At 39.1% G+C, this 15,593-nt stretch overlaps 1 protein-coding gene across 1 annotated transcript in view; it reads left to right on the top strand.

Annotated features, from left to right (window-relative positions):
- FLT1 (fms related tyrosine kinase 1) overlaps window positions 1–15,593 on the top strand; it is a 100,181-nt gene that overhangs the window by 17,084 nt on the left and 67,504 nt on the right. The window contains exons 4-9 of the mRNA XM_026858330.1: window positions 42–210; window positions 299–435; window positions 1,959–2,133; window positions 3,560–3,677; window positions 5,651–5,820; window positions 6,223–6,382. Of these exons, the coding sequence (XP_026714131.1) occupies window positions 42–210; window positions 299–435; window positions 1,959–2,133; window positions 3,560–3,677; window positions 5,651–5,820; window positions 6,223–6,382 (929 nt within the window). The remainder of the gene's footprint in view (window positions 1–41; window positions 211–298; window positions 436–1,958; window positions 2,134–3,559; window positions 3,678–5,650; window positions 5,821–6,222; window positions 6,383–15,593) is intronic.

Below are 15,593 nucleotides of genomic sequence, written 5' to 3'. Positions count from 1 at the left end.
TGGCATGAGGATGAGTTGTTTTTATGATGCGTGTTTGACAGTTCCAGATTCCACGAGAAACCCTAATTCCTGATGGCAAGACAATAATTTGGGACAGCACGAAAGGCTTCAGAATACCTAAAGCAACCTACAAATTCATAGGACTCCTGAGCTGTGAGACAACCATCGGTGGACACAAGTATAGCACAAAGTACTTAACACACCGAGAAAGTAAGTAGTGTTCTCCACTCCCTGCCTTTTCATTAAGCACTCTGCCCTGGTGACATTAATCACTTTTCTTTCTCTTCATCATGTGCAGCCAACACAATTTTTGATGTTCAGTTAAGCACCCCACGTCTTGTCAAGCTGCTGAAAGGAGACAGCCTGGCAATTAACTGCACTGTCACGGCAGCCTGGAACACCAGAGTGCAAATGACGTGGACTTACCCTGGAGAGGTGAGTCCTGTGGTTGAAATGAAGAAACCATGGGTTTCTCAAAGATCATCCTGCATGTAGCATCCCGAGAAGACTTGCCTCAAAATGCTTGCCATGGTTTGCATTCCAGCATTTTGACCCTTGTTGACATGTCTTTAAAGGTTTCTTTTTTTCTGTCTGGTGCTTAAGTGAATAAGTAAACATGCTTACACAATGTACTCTGGTTATATTGCATAATCGCAAACGAACGCTAGACTTGTTTCATCCCTGGGAGCTTCTTTTCAACCTGGAGAAATGGTAGAAAGTTATTGCTCAGTCCCAAGCAGGGGCTGTCTTGTGACAAAAAAGTTTTCAGCGAGGCTGTCTTTCTCAACACATCCATTTAAAAGACTGGCAGACAATCAGGCACCCGACTCGAGCATGTTTAGAAAAGATATTTTGATTTAGCTAGCCAAAATCTCATTTGTTAAGTGTCACATGAACAATCCTCTTGTTTTGACAACTAAAGGAATTATCTTGAATGTGCTTCTCCTCCTCTCACATTGGGAGCATCCTCATAAATATTTGTCACTTACAGACTAACTGCCAGGGAGTCCGTGTAATGCTGATAAGCAATTTGACATTATTTTAGGGTTTACAACTCCCATTCCTTTCATGTCAGTTTGATTTATGCTGGTGATTTAAGTCAAGGTCATTTATTATGTCACTTGTGCCTAATCACAAGCCAAAATTATGATTACACTATATAGGGCAGATTAATGCAATTGGTTCTTCCATACTGTAGCCATTTTCCCTGGCATTTTTTCACCTCAGAAATAAACAACAACAAGAAATGCTACAAATATATTATATTACTTATTGCTGCCTTATTAAGCCCTAGCTAGGCACCACACTTGTGAAATTCTGCTTTGTTTTTATTTGGATGGTAACTGAAGGGTGCTCCGTGTTTATAAGACACAAACAATGTCCTGGGTTAAATAAACTTTAAGGCCAAAGGCTGAGGGGGAGTTGCAGGAAATAACTCCTCAGACTCATATTATCTTCAGTTCCACCCTGTTATTCCTTTGCCAAATCTGGTCCCTTTTGTGTCTATAGTGTTTTCAGAATTCTCTCCTTCTTGTGTTAATGCCCTCTCCTTCTATATGTCTGCTGTCTATGGACATTGAATCCAGACACTAAACTATGTGCTGCTCTTCACATAGTGGCTTCAGGGATTTTTACAAGCCATGCTGGACAAGATGCAGTGGGGAGCTGGGTATGTTGGTATGGCAGGCCATACAGAAGGGATGATATTCATCAGGAAAGAACTACTTTGGATGCTATTACAACTTTGGTGAAGATAGGAATTAATTGCCATATAGTGTTACTTACCATTTTTATTGTTGACCCTCTGGAAATGTTAAGCATCTTTTGCGTGTCTGTCCTGCATAGAGTGATCTGGATTTTTTTATTAAGTTATTGCGGAAGTACAGTAAAATAGAAATCTTGATAATCATGAAAATTGTTTTGATGAAGCTATTTCTCATTAATGTTTACTTTTATAGGCAAGGAAGAGAGGTTCTGTAACACAGCGCATTGACCAGAAAAATACAGAAGCCAATATTTTTTATAGTATCCTTGTTGTTGACAAAGTGCGTGATATTGATAAAGGCCAGTATACCTGCCATGTGAAGAGTGGGCCATCAATCAAAGCTGTTAATACAACAGTCATTGTTTATGGTAAGAAGTGTTGTAGACTTGCAGAATACTGAATTCTCATGTACCAAGTTCAGTCATATGATAACTTTACATCTTGGAAGTGTTCTTATAGTTGTTCATCATGGGCAGAAAAAGGAGGGAGACCAGAGAGAATATGTGCCTTTACTTCTATGACTGTTTTGTACTGTTGACAGTAAACATGTTAATGTTCAGTTTGATCACTCTTGTCTGCTAAATATTGTGATGACCCTGTTCCCAGTCAGTTCTGGCAGAAGCAATCAGTTAAACTGTAATTTGGGAAAAAAAAAAAAAAAAAAAGTACAAGCTGAATTTAAACAGAAGAATCCCATTTTCTCTTCTATGGTATTTAGTCATTGTTTTCTATGAAAAATGGAGAAATAGATACACTAGCTCTGCGTGGAGCAGGTAGCTTAGATCATTTTAAATCATTCCAAAAATTAGATTAAAATTAAAGTCAGAGAAGCTGGAACTGTTGAAGCTAGCCTTATTCATGTAAGCAGCCCTATCTACGGGATACCCATATTAGAGCCTGTGGGAATAAGGGTTTGCAGAATCAGAGTTGTATCTTTATAACTTGTCTTGTGTAATTAAACTAGTGGTTTGTCTTGTGCATGTTATTTTCAATGTCCGTGGCAAGTGTGATTAAATATTGCACTTGTTTAATAGATATCCAACATCCTTATGCAGTCTGTAACGTAAGTAAATATTGCCCCATAGGTACTATCAAAAGGACACTCAAACACATTTTCACGTTTTGAATGTTTTATTTTGCTCATGTGCAGTTTGACAAAAACAAAAGAGATTTTCCAGTGTATTGTATGAATATTGTATTCTATTGCCTCTGATAAAACCCAACTTGCCAAAAAGTTTGAAATATGGAAACTGGAAAAGAACAAATTCCAGCAGGTTGAGATTGTTCCAATGAAGTGATAAAGATTTGTTTGTTTGATGAAACAGCTGTTTACCAATGATACAGAAAGTTTCTGCCTTTTCCTTTACTGTTTCTCTGAAGTTCCCTTAAATTCTCTCTGGCAGAATATTTTGTTTTGTAACAGTCATTGATTCTTGGCCTTTAGGAGTGGAAAGGTCATCTGATCATCTAGTTCAGCTTCCCATGTAGCACGAACCACCTTATCCCTTGTGCCTTTTATTCTGAGTGAAGCACAATGTGAATCGGCCTAGAATGTATCTTCTCCAGGCAGATTCATGGCCTGAGAACTATATCTCCATTTCTTGCATATTTGTGATATTCTTCTTTATATTTTATAGTTCTCTAGGAGGTTAGGCTTTATTTTTCTGTTGCCATGTGGTAACACTAAAATTATTAAAGGTTATTTTTATTTAGATTCATGTTCTCTTTAGTAGAACAACTCTTTTTGCAGGCCTAAAGTCAGTAATACAGTGCATTCTTTTTCTTTTGTTTAAGATAAAATGTTCATTAATTTGAAACGTCGAAAAAAAACTGCGCTGGAGGCTGTGGCTGGAAGAAAATCCTATCGTTTGTCAATGAAAGTGAAGGCATTTCCATCTCCAGAGGTTATATGGTACGACAACAGTTACTTCCACATACAGACGCTGGACCCCTTCTTAGATGAAAAATAATACCTTGGTAAAATATTAAAATAAGACCCCTTGAAATGGCAACAAAATGGAGACAATACAGTTGTGGAGTTTATTGGAAGTTGTCCTGGGTTTTAACAAATTGTGAGAACATTATCTCCATTTTGCAAGTGCAAAAAAGGAGATCTTGAAAGTATAAAGCTCAGATCCTCAAATATGTTAGCTATGTCTCCTACTGAAATCAATGGACACTGTATAGCTAAGTATCTCTACCAACCTTGACTGAAGTGTTGCATCCAGCTCCACTCAGATCTAGATATGAGACCTGAACTTGCTTTTCAGACAGTAGGAGAAAGAAAAGGTTTTCATTAACTGACCTGAGTCATACAGACATACACTATTAGAAAAACAATGGAAGTTGCTTTTATTATGTGGTGATCTGCAGGTTGTAGATCTACTTTAGTGACTGGAGAGTTCACTTTGGCTCATGTATACTGTGCTAATAAATCTTTTGAACACTTTTTCTTATTAACCTGAACCACTTTTAGATAAAACAATGTTATCTATTCATGATCTCTCTTTTCTTTTTTTTTTTTTTTTTTCTGTTTAAATAATTTTAAACACCAGTAGCTCTGGCTCAATTCATTGCACTTTAACAAAGGGTCTATGACAAGACTGATTAAGAAAAACCATACATACACGAACAGTGAGAGCTGATGTTACTCACAGCCAGAAATTACTTTTGCTCCAAACATTTTGTTTTGTTTTACAAACCCCTTACATTTATAGCTCCACATGGAACATTAAGGGGTGAAAGTGGAGCTGATGCCAGCCATTTATACAGTATTTTCTGTTTCTTTAATGGTTGGGCTTGCCGACTACACATATAGAGGCAAAACTTCTGAATTATGAAAAAATCCATTTAAACAAGAACTTTAATTTATTTTTTTGTTTATCACTGTGAGGTTGGTCAAACACTGGAACAAGTAGTCCAGAGATACTGTGGAGTCTTCATCCTTGGAGATATTCAAACCCAAACTTAAAGTGGTCTTGGGCAACCTTCTGCCCTTGCTTTGAACAGGGTTGGACTAAGCGATCTCCACAGGTTCTTTCAGCCTCAACTATTCTGCAGTTCTGTAAAATATGGATACGGTGAAACACCTAAATCTATAGTCCTTAGACTCAGTTTTTAGTGCTCCTCTAATAACAGCAAGTTTTCTGTAAATACTTACTAAAACCTGTGAATCATTTTAATGAAGTTCATCATCATACTGAAACTCTGTTGCACTCCTCTACTAATATCTTGTCAGCCCTCATACAGCAACCTACCAAAATGTGCTTTACGCTGTATTTTAGACTTTGAAGAAAAATGTTATGCTTCTTCAGGAATCTGTGTGTGAGCAACAGTTAGTACTTTCTATGTTGATTTTCTGTTATTTTTAAAAACATTCACTTGATAGCAGGATATCTGATTCTTAAGTGCTTATCTAATCTACTTACTCTTCCTCTTCCTAAAATCACAGCTGTGCTTAGGCTACTGTAATACTTTGTCCCAGGCTGCATTGTGAGGTCATAAAAAAATGTTCAGTGCTAAATGACACAACCTTTATTTGTGTGAATAACTCTTAGCCAAAATGGTTGTCTTCTAGACTAAATGGTGGCACAGATATGGAAAACTGGGATCTTCAGAAACAGAGTTGCAGTGTTCAGCCACTATCAAATAGAGATCTGTCAGATCCTTATCAGTTTTAATATAATAGAATGGTATTCTCCAAAGTGCTTTATAAATATCAACAATCTTATTTGTAAGGGAAGGATAAGCCTCTGGTAAACAGAATCTCAGACTGTAAATTCAATCCTTGACCAAAGATTGAGAAATGTTGTGAAATGAAAGAACTCAGGCAGTTTAAGCAACATTATTTTTCAAAATTTTGATTTCTGGAATTCTTTTAAACAGGTTAAAAGATGGGCTACCTGCTGCTGAAAAGTGTGCCCGATACATGGTTAAAGACTATTCATTAATCATCAAGGATGTTGCTGAGGAAGACGCTGGAAACTACACTATAATATTGAACATACGACAGAGGAACTTGTCTAAGAATCTTACAGTCACTCTTACAGTAAATGGTAAGTTTACAGCATGTTCCCATGCTCCACCTGAACATGGAAATGCTAAATTTTCACTGAGCTAAATTTTCATTGATCTTACACAGTTCAGATGATTGTGGATTTTCTTACTGACTTTCATGGACCCAAATTCAAGCCCCATATGCAGGGCGACAAACCCATCTTGGAAAAGGAAGACGGACGCTGGTTTTCATTAGAACAGTTTCTGTCTTCCACGGTCACATACTTGTTCCTGATGGCTTAAATGTGTTACTAACCACTCATCTGACTTGACTTAGGCCTGCTGTTTTTCTTTGTTCTACTGGGGATTTTTCTTATTGCTCAACCTCCAGGAATGTAGTATTTTCATGATCATTGGAAATGAGCTAGGTTTAATTGCTTTCCAATTCTTACCCTTTACAGTGAAACCTCAGATATATGAAAATGCCGTGTCATCATTCCCTGATCCCAATCTGTATTTACTGAGCAGCAAACAAGTGCTGACATGCACTGTGTATGGTATTCCTCAGCCTAAAATTACATGGATGTGGTATCCTTGTAGACAAAACCATTATAAAACAAGGTAGGACAGCTTCCTTACTTCTATTTAGCATGTCTTCCCTTACTTTTCAGTAATATAAGTCTTCACTTACATTTCAGTATTTACTTTTTTACAAGAATAAAGCTTTACATGACCATCGCTTGGTTAGTAGAGTTTGTATACTTTTAATCAATGTATTTTTTAATAAATATGTAGACACAATGCAAGTTTTTCTGCATAATCATTTGAAAATGGAGGTCCGAGTTGTTGTTCTTGTATTGCTACTTAGGTTTATTTACAGTTCACTTCTATTCATGCATGCAGTGTCCAGAGGTGACAATTGCTTTTTAATTTTTATGAGGGAAGCCAGCAGACAATGTCTTTCAAAGTTCACACATTTTCTCATGGAGGAGATTTCCATACTTTCCTCCATGCACAGTGATTCTCTTGTGTGGCTTTTCTTGAAATTCAACAGAAATAATCTTAAAGACTTGTCCCATTATGATAGTCAAATCTCTCTTATGTTGACTCATAGATTCAGTTCAGCAAACCAAATGTGCCCAGCATTCTCCAGATGACATTTCAACAGCGTAAAATATAAATGGCACCATACAAGCTTACTGGATGCTGATGTGGCGCTTAACTAATCCTCTTTTATATTTAAGCTTTCTTTTGAACTCTGTTTCATACGATTACAAGTTTGTGTGTTGACTCATTTATCCAAAGCTCTTTCCACATCATGAAATTTGACACAGTCTTAATGATTAACGCTCAACCTTCACAATGGCATTAGCATTAAACTACTACTGGAGAATTCAGACATGCAAGGTATTTGGATTAGAGCACAATGAAGATATTTAAAAATCTAACAAAAGTTTAGGAACCAACATTCTCTCATTTTCATTTGAAGATAATCACTTTGCATAGGGTTTAACTTCAACTGTTTCACAGAATTAGGGCTAGTGCCAATCCAGCCATTTAAACACATGCTTAACTGCAGGAATACAAGACACCTCAGCAAGACACCTCATTCAACGAAATAGGACAAACATCTTATTTCAAACTAAGAGTACTTGTAAATGCTTTGTGATCAGTGAGAGAGTGGTCATCACTTCCTAGAAGCACACATAGTTTTTCCAATTACACCTTGCTTTGGGATTATGCTAATGGATGGCTTTCTGTGCCCTTCTCACCAAGAGGTGGCACTAGCAATCTCTCCTTTTACTGGAATAGGTTAACCTGAAATTTTCCATTTCAAGGACAGGTTATCCTTTATCTGTTATGTTACCTTTGAAGGACAAGTTGCAAAATTATGAGTAGTAATTTATGTTTGCTTATAGGTGCAAGGTGTAAGGGAAAAGAAATCACATCTTTTAAGTAGAGAAATCCTGTGAAAGGCATATATGAAAATCTTCAGTTCTTTCAAGTGTTACATCTATGCATACTCTGGATTGAAATCACAGTGTGGCACTGATAAAACATTTGGTTCTTCTTTGGGAGTTGGGGTGGTGTTCGTCCATTGTCAAATATTTCCTTCTGTTAACAAGCACAGATCTGCACTACAGCACAGGAGAGCATGTCATCAGAAATAGAAATTAATATCCACAAGCAGGTGTTTAATAATGTGCTAAACTGTAGACTCAATTAAATGTTAATTAGAAGTGTGTTTAAGCAGGTGATCAAAGGAGAAATGTGACAATTTGAATCAGCTATTGGCTCTGTTACAAGGTTGTTTCCAGACTTGCTTCCAAATTGCCTTTGTAATTGTCCTGTGACAATTCACTTTAACCCCCTCCCCTTCCTTCTCCTTTAAATACTCATTAAAGCAATCTGGAGAACAACATTTTTAATGCTTTGCTTAAGAGGAGTGGAATGACTCCCTCTGAATAATATGGTGACAATTAACTATCGCAGAAAGGCAGAAATACCTGAATAACTACATTTTGGTCTCCTGCTCTGGGACACGAGCAGAGTAGACTACCTTGGCAGCTGACACGCCTTGCTCAGGCTGATTTCTGTGCCTGTTCACATGTTTTCCCTGAAGACCTGGAGAACCCTTTAATCCCACCTATTTCACTATACTTTCCTCTTTACCTAAAACCAGATTTAAGATGTGTGTACTTTGTGCAGCAGATAAAATATGTATCTCACTCAGCCATTACAACATTTCTTTGGATTTACCTGCCCAATATTAGGTTTCCAAGGCTAAAATGTTGCTCTATTTGTGCTCAAGTAGTGCCTATTTCTGTGCACAGATAGATGTACCTTGTACCTTATGTTGATAAACTCACACAGGTGACCATTATTCAGTGTATGACAGTAGAGTTTCTCATCAAGTTTGAGTCCCCCAGGACAGAGCATGCACTCTGAGTTAGAAGATACTGTTTCTGCAAAGACCTTGCAGTGCACAGATATGTTTGCTTCAAGATTCATATATGTGTTTAACTTACCATCGCTTGAGTACTATCACTGCAAGCTGGGGAATGATGCGTACTGTGCAAATTAGATCTTTTAGTTTTGAAGGATTGTTGCCTATGGGCTCCTCAATAGAAGCCATTAGGTTATCTGCCTGCTTCTTTCAATTTCTGTTCCAGACAGTATTTCTGTTTCAGATATCTAAAGGTGCCTCAGTGGATTTCATTGCTTTTAAACAAAATACAGATTTATTTTAATGCTTTGTGATTGATACAATCAATTTGCGTAACTCTCCTCTCTACTTCAATCAGGCCAGTAATAGGAGGCCAGCCAAATTAAACAGTTTCCATAGTTTCCTCCTAGCAAATTAAAAAAAAAAAAAAAAAGTTGTAAAATTGCTCAACAAATGTGACTTTTTGGAATGTGGAGAGACCAATGCCATCAAAATTCCCTGTTCTGTATTTTCTGTTAAAATTACTTTGCTTAAACCAATTCTATTGCCATTATATAACGTTTTGTTAGCTAGCTAGCTAACTAGATGGATAGGTGGAAAAGTTATCTTCTGATGTTCACCCCAACAAGGATACATAGAAGAGTCAAGAAAAACTGTCTGGGGCAAAAAGTAATGTTTTGGAGCTTTTTAAAGCTTACACAGAGCTAGTTAATTCAAAGGTGGCAGGCAAAAGATGGTAGAAGATGCAATAAGAGTTAAAATAAAATGCAATTAAAAAAATAGATTAGTCTTTCTTAAATGATCAAGAAACTTCTTTTCCAGTGCTTACTCCAGCTTACTCTGTTGCTCTGTAGCAGACAGATACATCCCCAGGGTGGTCAGCTCCCAGTTGCTCAGTGGATAAAGCAGAAGACAGCCTGAGGGACACTTGTTCTGCAGTGTCCATCAGCCTCCTTGGCTTATTCCCTACCACCCTGGAGTTGTTCTTTCTGGTCTTGTTTCAGCTCAGGTTGGGTTGTCAGCGGAGGTGTGTGGAGGGGCAGCCAGGGGCAGGGCTTGATGATGGTCTCCAGAGCCAGCCCGACTGGGATCCACCTAAAACTCATCAGCTCTGAGGCTGCAGGAGTACCTACATGCCAGCAACATGCTTGCTGTTAATGGTTCCTGACCTGAATCTCTTCAGCAGATCTGTGTTTACTTTAAACTGGCCTGGCAGAGATTGCCAAGAAAGGCGTGTGGGATACTGATACTGCTCAGTGGAAGCAGTGGTTTCCTCAGTGATTGTGCAGTGTGTCACTGGGGGCAGTTTCTCTCTCTGGACATTTCCATGTGGGCAGTTCAAGAAGAAGCTTCATTGTGGTCTCCCCCGGGTCTGACTGATCAGCCCTTACGAAGCTGCAAACAGATGCAAGACTGAAACTCTCCCATCACCTTGCTGCCTCCCTCTCTTCTTGACCTATCAGTTTTGTTTATCCTCACACTGAATATCAGATTATTACTTTAAAACCCTGCTGCCACATCAGTCTGCATCTTTTTGGGTTTTGTTTTTTTCTCTGTGTGTGTGTGCACGAGGGAGAGAGAAACATGACAGTATTGTGGAGATGCCTACAAAAGCAAAGTCATTGGAAAAACTTGTACATGATTCTTTGCCCCTCTGACTATAATAGTGCCAGGATATGAACTCTTCTTGGTGGCAAAACCACCTGAATGGTGTGATTGGGAATGAAGGGCTGAATGCATAAAGTTGAGAACAGAAGCAGGCAGCAGGGACCAGGGTCTGTGCAGTAATGCCTAAGCTGGTACTTCTGCCGAGGAGCTAACCTCAGGAAACCACAACATTTGTGGCACTCTGATGTGTGTGAGTCCTCACTGAAATCAATACAGATTTAAGACAGGATGATAAGAAGGGAATATTACCTCCCTTCGAGGCTTGTCTGAAGCGTAAAGGTAGGGTCACGTGAATGATTTTCTATAGAAATAGCTCTCCAGCACTACACAGGGAAGAAGAGGACTGTGTCGTGGATCTCTAAGGCAAAAACTAGAGGCTTTCCTTGAAACTTCTGCAGAGGTATAGAGAGACTGAAACTACCACAATGAAAGTTCATCACTAGACTCCCACCAGCTTCAGTGAAAGAGGAGGCAGGCCATGTGTGCATAGCAGTCTAATTGCATTTCTGCATTGTTTATGAAGTGTTTTAATAAGGGATTGAAAGCACATCCTAATGATTCTGCCTTGGATAGATTATCAGGGGAAACCAGATTTGGAACATCAGTGAGGTATGTAAAATGAACAAGTAAAGAACAAATGTTAATTGTACTTAATTAGAAATGTACTGAACCACCCAAATTTAATTGTTGGATGTCTGCAAACATTGATGCCCATTAGTTTGTCCACAGCGACTCTTTTTGTTCCCCATGCCACCTTCTATTTTCAGGAAGGGGAAGTCTGAGTCTGTAGAGCTGGTAAAAGTAGGTCAGATGCCATTAATAAACAGGTAGTTCAAAAATGCCTTTGTTTAATTTGACATGTGGCCAGATGCTCAGCTCTAAATTCACACTGGCTGAAGATCTGACTGGTAGTGTTCATGCCTTCCGCCCTCTACTACAAGAAGATTTTCTTGCAAGGATCTAGTAATGTAAAGGAACTTAAAATGGGTACATAAAAAAAAATATATATATGCTATAGCTATTCCCTTATTTTGCCATGGCTAGGGAAAGAGATTAGTGTAAATAAAAATCAGACCCTCTGTTTTTCATATATCTTTCAAAAAATGCAGAGGAATGGACATGAGTGTATACTGCAGTAGCGTGGACTTGCAAAGAATTTGAAGCCAAGAGAAAGAGAGGAGTGAAATAGCATCTGATCTGCTTCAGCCTGAACAAGCAAATATGCTGAAGCATCTCATTCTGCACTTCCACTGTGAGCCAAAAGTCAGTGCTTGCTTGTGATCACCTTCTATCCTCTGAAAACAGCTACTAGGGCTGTATCCTTGTCCTCAGTCAGTATTCTGGAAATTTTAAATATTTTTTAATATTTTACTTACAAAATGCCATATGAATCAGACCTGGCATATATGTATGGATAAATAAACTTGACAAATACATGCTATACACTGAGTATGGTTTGCCCCAGCCTGTCCTCAGGGTAACACACTGATTAATTTAATCTGCAAGCTCTAGTTTCATTATGGGTTTTAGCTGAACCAAAAGCTTAAGCTTTCAAGTTTCGATATTGTTAGTTTTCAAATCACTTTAAAGTTTTTCAAGTTTAACAGGAAATGTTGTAAAACCCAAATGCATTATATTGTCCAAGTAATTTTTGTAATTTGTCATTGATCAAACCTAAAACATAAGGATTACAGTAAGATCCAGATGGTCAGGCATGCTGTGCTTAGTATCACACTTTCATCCTTATTTACTTACTTTTTTTTCACTTGCTGTCCCTCATTTTGTTTCTCAGTTTCTTATTTTTTCCTATTGTTGCCTTCACAGGGTGGCCTTTTGGCTTTACTAGGGACAGTCTAACAGCCAGTCTTAAGGAAGAACACATAAGGGTCATGCAGATGGTGAGATGTTATTGCTTGATCTTTTACTCAGTGTGGCCCAGCCCATAGAAACTGAAGCGTGTGACAGGCTGTACGTGGGGACTGCACGTTGTGAGCGAGGCCCTTCGTGCTGGCGGTGTCTGAGCCAGTGGGACGTCCCAGCCTGTAGCCAGAAACCTGTTCCTGCGCTAGCAGGGGCTCTTGGCCAAAGGAAGGCACCAGGTCAGACTCTGTGTGTGCTTAGGAGTGATTATGAACGGACTACTATTACTGGATCAAGTACACCTTTTACAAAAATATACAAACTGTAGTTAGTATCCTTTTTCCTTTTATGTGTACGCCTTTCAAAAAGCCTTTGCAGAAGACTTTGAACAGACACAGCATATGAGGTAAGATCATGCTCAGAAAAAAAAAAAAAAATCAGTTAAAAACAGAAAATAGAGGTTAAGAGGGAACAGCCAGTTCTTGCAGCATAGGGAGGTGACCAGTGAAGTTTTTCAGGAGCTGGTGCTGGGGTCTGTACTTGTCAACATGTACAGATATAACCTGGAAAAGGTGGTAAGGAGGTGACAGAGTTTGCTGATGATACTAAGTTATTCACATTTGTAAGGATGAGGGCTGATTGCAAAGAAATGCAGAACTATATGAACCTGGGTATCTAAGCGATGAAGTGGCAGGCAAAATCCACTGCAGATAAATGTGCATGAAGTACATAGGTAAAAACGATCCCACTTTCACATGTAAAATTTAAGTGTAAAAAGGCTGTTGGGTGATCATTGCCACCACAAAGAGGATCTGAGTGTTGTGATAAACTGGTTTGTGAAAGCGATCACAATCATGAGCAGCTCAAAAAGCAAATCAAGTGTTAGGAATTGCCAGGAAAAAAAAAAAAAAAAAGAACAAAACAGAGAACACCGTGATAACTTCACTTAAATCCATAAATTACCAACATCTTTTATACTGTGAACATTTCTGATCCTTTCATCTCAAATGCAGCCAAACTGGGAGGCGCACCAGGAGGGGCAACAAAAAGGATCAAAGGAATTTCAGGGAATGAGAAGAATGTGTGAGGGATGGGTGAGGAGGGAGGTCAAGGCTATGCAGGCTGAAAAAGAGGTGACCTAGAGGCTACACGATAGGGATCTACAGACTTGTGAAGGACACACATGTCTGAGGATCAGTTGTGTATGCCTTTTCCAGTTCAAGAATTAGGGGCCATTAAATGAAGCCAGGAGGAGTGCAATTTGGAACAGAAAAAGGAAATGGCTCTTCATGCAGCAGGTAGCAGATCTGTGAAACTCCTTGCTGGAGGACTTTGAGGATTTGAAAAGTTTGCACAAAGTCTTGGAAGAGAAATCCACTGAAGTGTAGAAATGGCCTCCATTGTGGGAAGTTCCTGAGCTGATAATAATTGTGACTGGGGGAGTATTAGGAGGAAGTATCTGAAGGTAGTCCTGCTCTTACTCATCCCCAACCATCTGCTTATGGTCATTGTTGAGACAGGATATGGGGTAGATGGATCCTTGGTCTTATATCCACGTCTGTCAGTATTTTCTTTTCCTGTTTTCCCTCTAATCAACTCCCCTCTCTCCTTAAAAATGTTTCCCTCCATTCTTTCTCATCCCTTCCTTGTATTCTGCCCGCACTTCCAGTCCCTCACTCCAGTCAGCCCAGAGTTGCTCTTAGACACTTACTTTCAGTGATGCTGAAAACAAATCATCCTGAAAAACAGAACCTCAGTGCAGCAATAGGTCTTTCATGTCCTCTGCTGGTCACTGGGAAATGGAAAGAATGTTAGTTGTGCTTCCAGCTTGTCAGCAAGACAAAGAGCATTAAGGACTGTGTAAACAGATTAGTAAAGAGTTACTCTTTTTCTAGAGCCAAGAGGATCCAGTCAGGACAGCAAAGGAAAGGAAGAGAATTGTGACGTTATGAGAAGGAAGGTGTTGGGATTACCTGGATCTTAGAAAGCTATAGATTTGAGGTTACATTTAGAAGTCAAGTTAGCTGTTAGGAGTGACTTGTGCATGGAAAATAATTTATGCCAGAAGGGTCTGAACAATATCTTTGATTTTATACATAGGAAACATAGATTGTAAATAGAAGAAACAAGCTCAAGAGTGAACATTGTATGTAGAGGCTTCGTGATCTTTCTCTTTAGGTTTCTGACTGCTCAACCAAATCAGAAAACACCTCTTCCTTTCAGTACTAGGGACTATTAAAATCAAACACTTTATTCCCCTGAAATAAATTCTAGGTGCTTGTGGAAACCTCATGCTTTGAGTGATAATTCTGTAGTTCCAACCAACCATCTAGCTCCTCTGGGGAGGACATGGTTGTCTCTTTCGGACAGAGAAGGTGGAGGCTGAGTCACAGTGACTGCATGGGAGATGAGTGATTACAGTTTAGCAAAGGAGGGAAAGGAGCTGAACAAGAAGGAAGGAAGGATTGGTTGAAGTATGATGGTATTTGGTGTCCATGAAGAATGCTAAGTAGTGTGAAGCAGGAAATTGAGGGTCAAGAAGCAAAATATAATTATCTGATAAGAAACTTAAGGTGAGAAAATTTCAGGTCACCTCAGGATTTTCAAACAGCTGAAAAATTATTTTCAAATGCTGTTATGTTCCCTAATGGTCAGGGATCTCAAATACTGGCAAATAAGTTGGATGCAAAATGTGTTTTTTGGTGACCCTCGGCCTCAGGCATTTGCCTTTTCACTGTGAATAGCTGGTGTTGCAGAGTGCTCAAGAGTGCAGATGTAGAAGTGATTTTTTTGGTGTGGAAATGTGAGCATGGCTGATAAAAGGTTGAAAGGTGGGATAGGTAAGACTGCTCTTGATCTTAGTGCTTCTGTTGAGATAGTTCAGATCAATCAGCTTTCTGTGGTAGCATACTGGAAGAGTTCAGGGCAAGCCATAATGTTTGGAAAGGATGTGCATGAAAGGGAAACACTATCCATTTATCGTCGCATGTAGATAACAGCACGAAAGGCAATGTGCAGTTGTCAAACACTATTTTTCCATAGAGTCTTGGCAATATGCAACAAAGCTATGAATGCCATATACCATACTGTTTTCAAAGATCCTCACCAGGAGGAGGTGGCATTCAGGGCACTGGGGATCTCCCCTAGACAATATACTTTCTTTCTAAGTATCCCCCTTAATAGGCACACAGAACATCCTACAAACCAGACAATAACTCAATCCCCACTCTGGCAACTGAGCAGTGCACCAGGGCCCCAACCCAGCCTAATGCATGGAGGACACTGAGAAATCCTGCAGGCACCATGCGGCTCATCAGTGAATAATTTCTGAGCCCAAGCTAATAGTGTCCTAGGTCA

The sequence above is a fragment of the Athene cunicularia genome, assembly GCF_003259725.1.
Source record: "Athene cunicularia isolate RWA chromosome 1 unlocalized genomic scaffold, athCun1 chr1_part1, whole genome shotgun sequence".
NCBI lineage: Eukaryota > Metazoa > Chordata > Aves > Strigiformes > Strigidae > Athene > Athene cunicularia.
The sequence above is the reverse complement of the archived record's forward strand: the minus strand, read 5'-3'. Positions and strand labels throughout refer to the sequence as shown.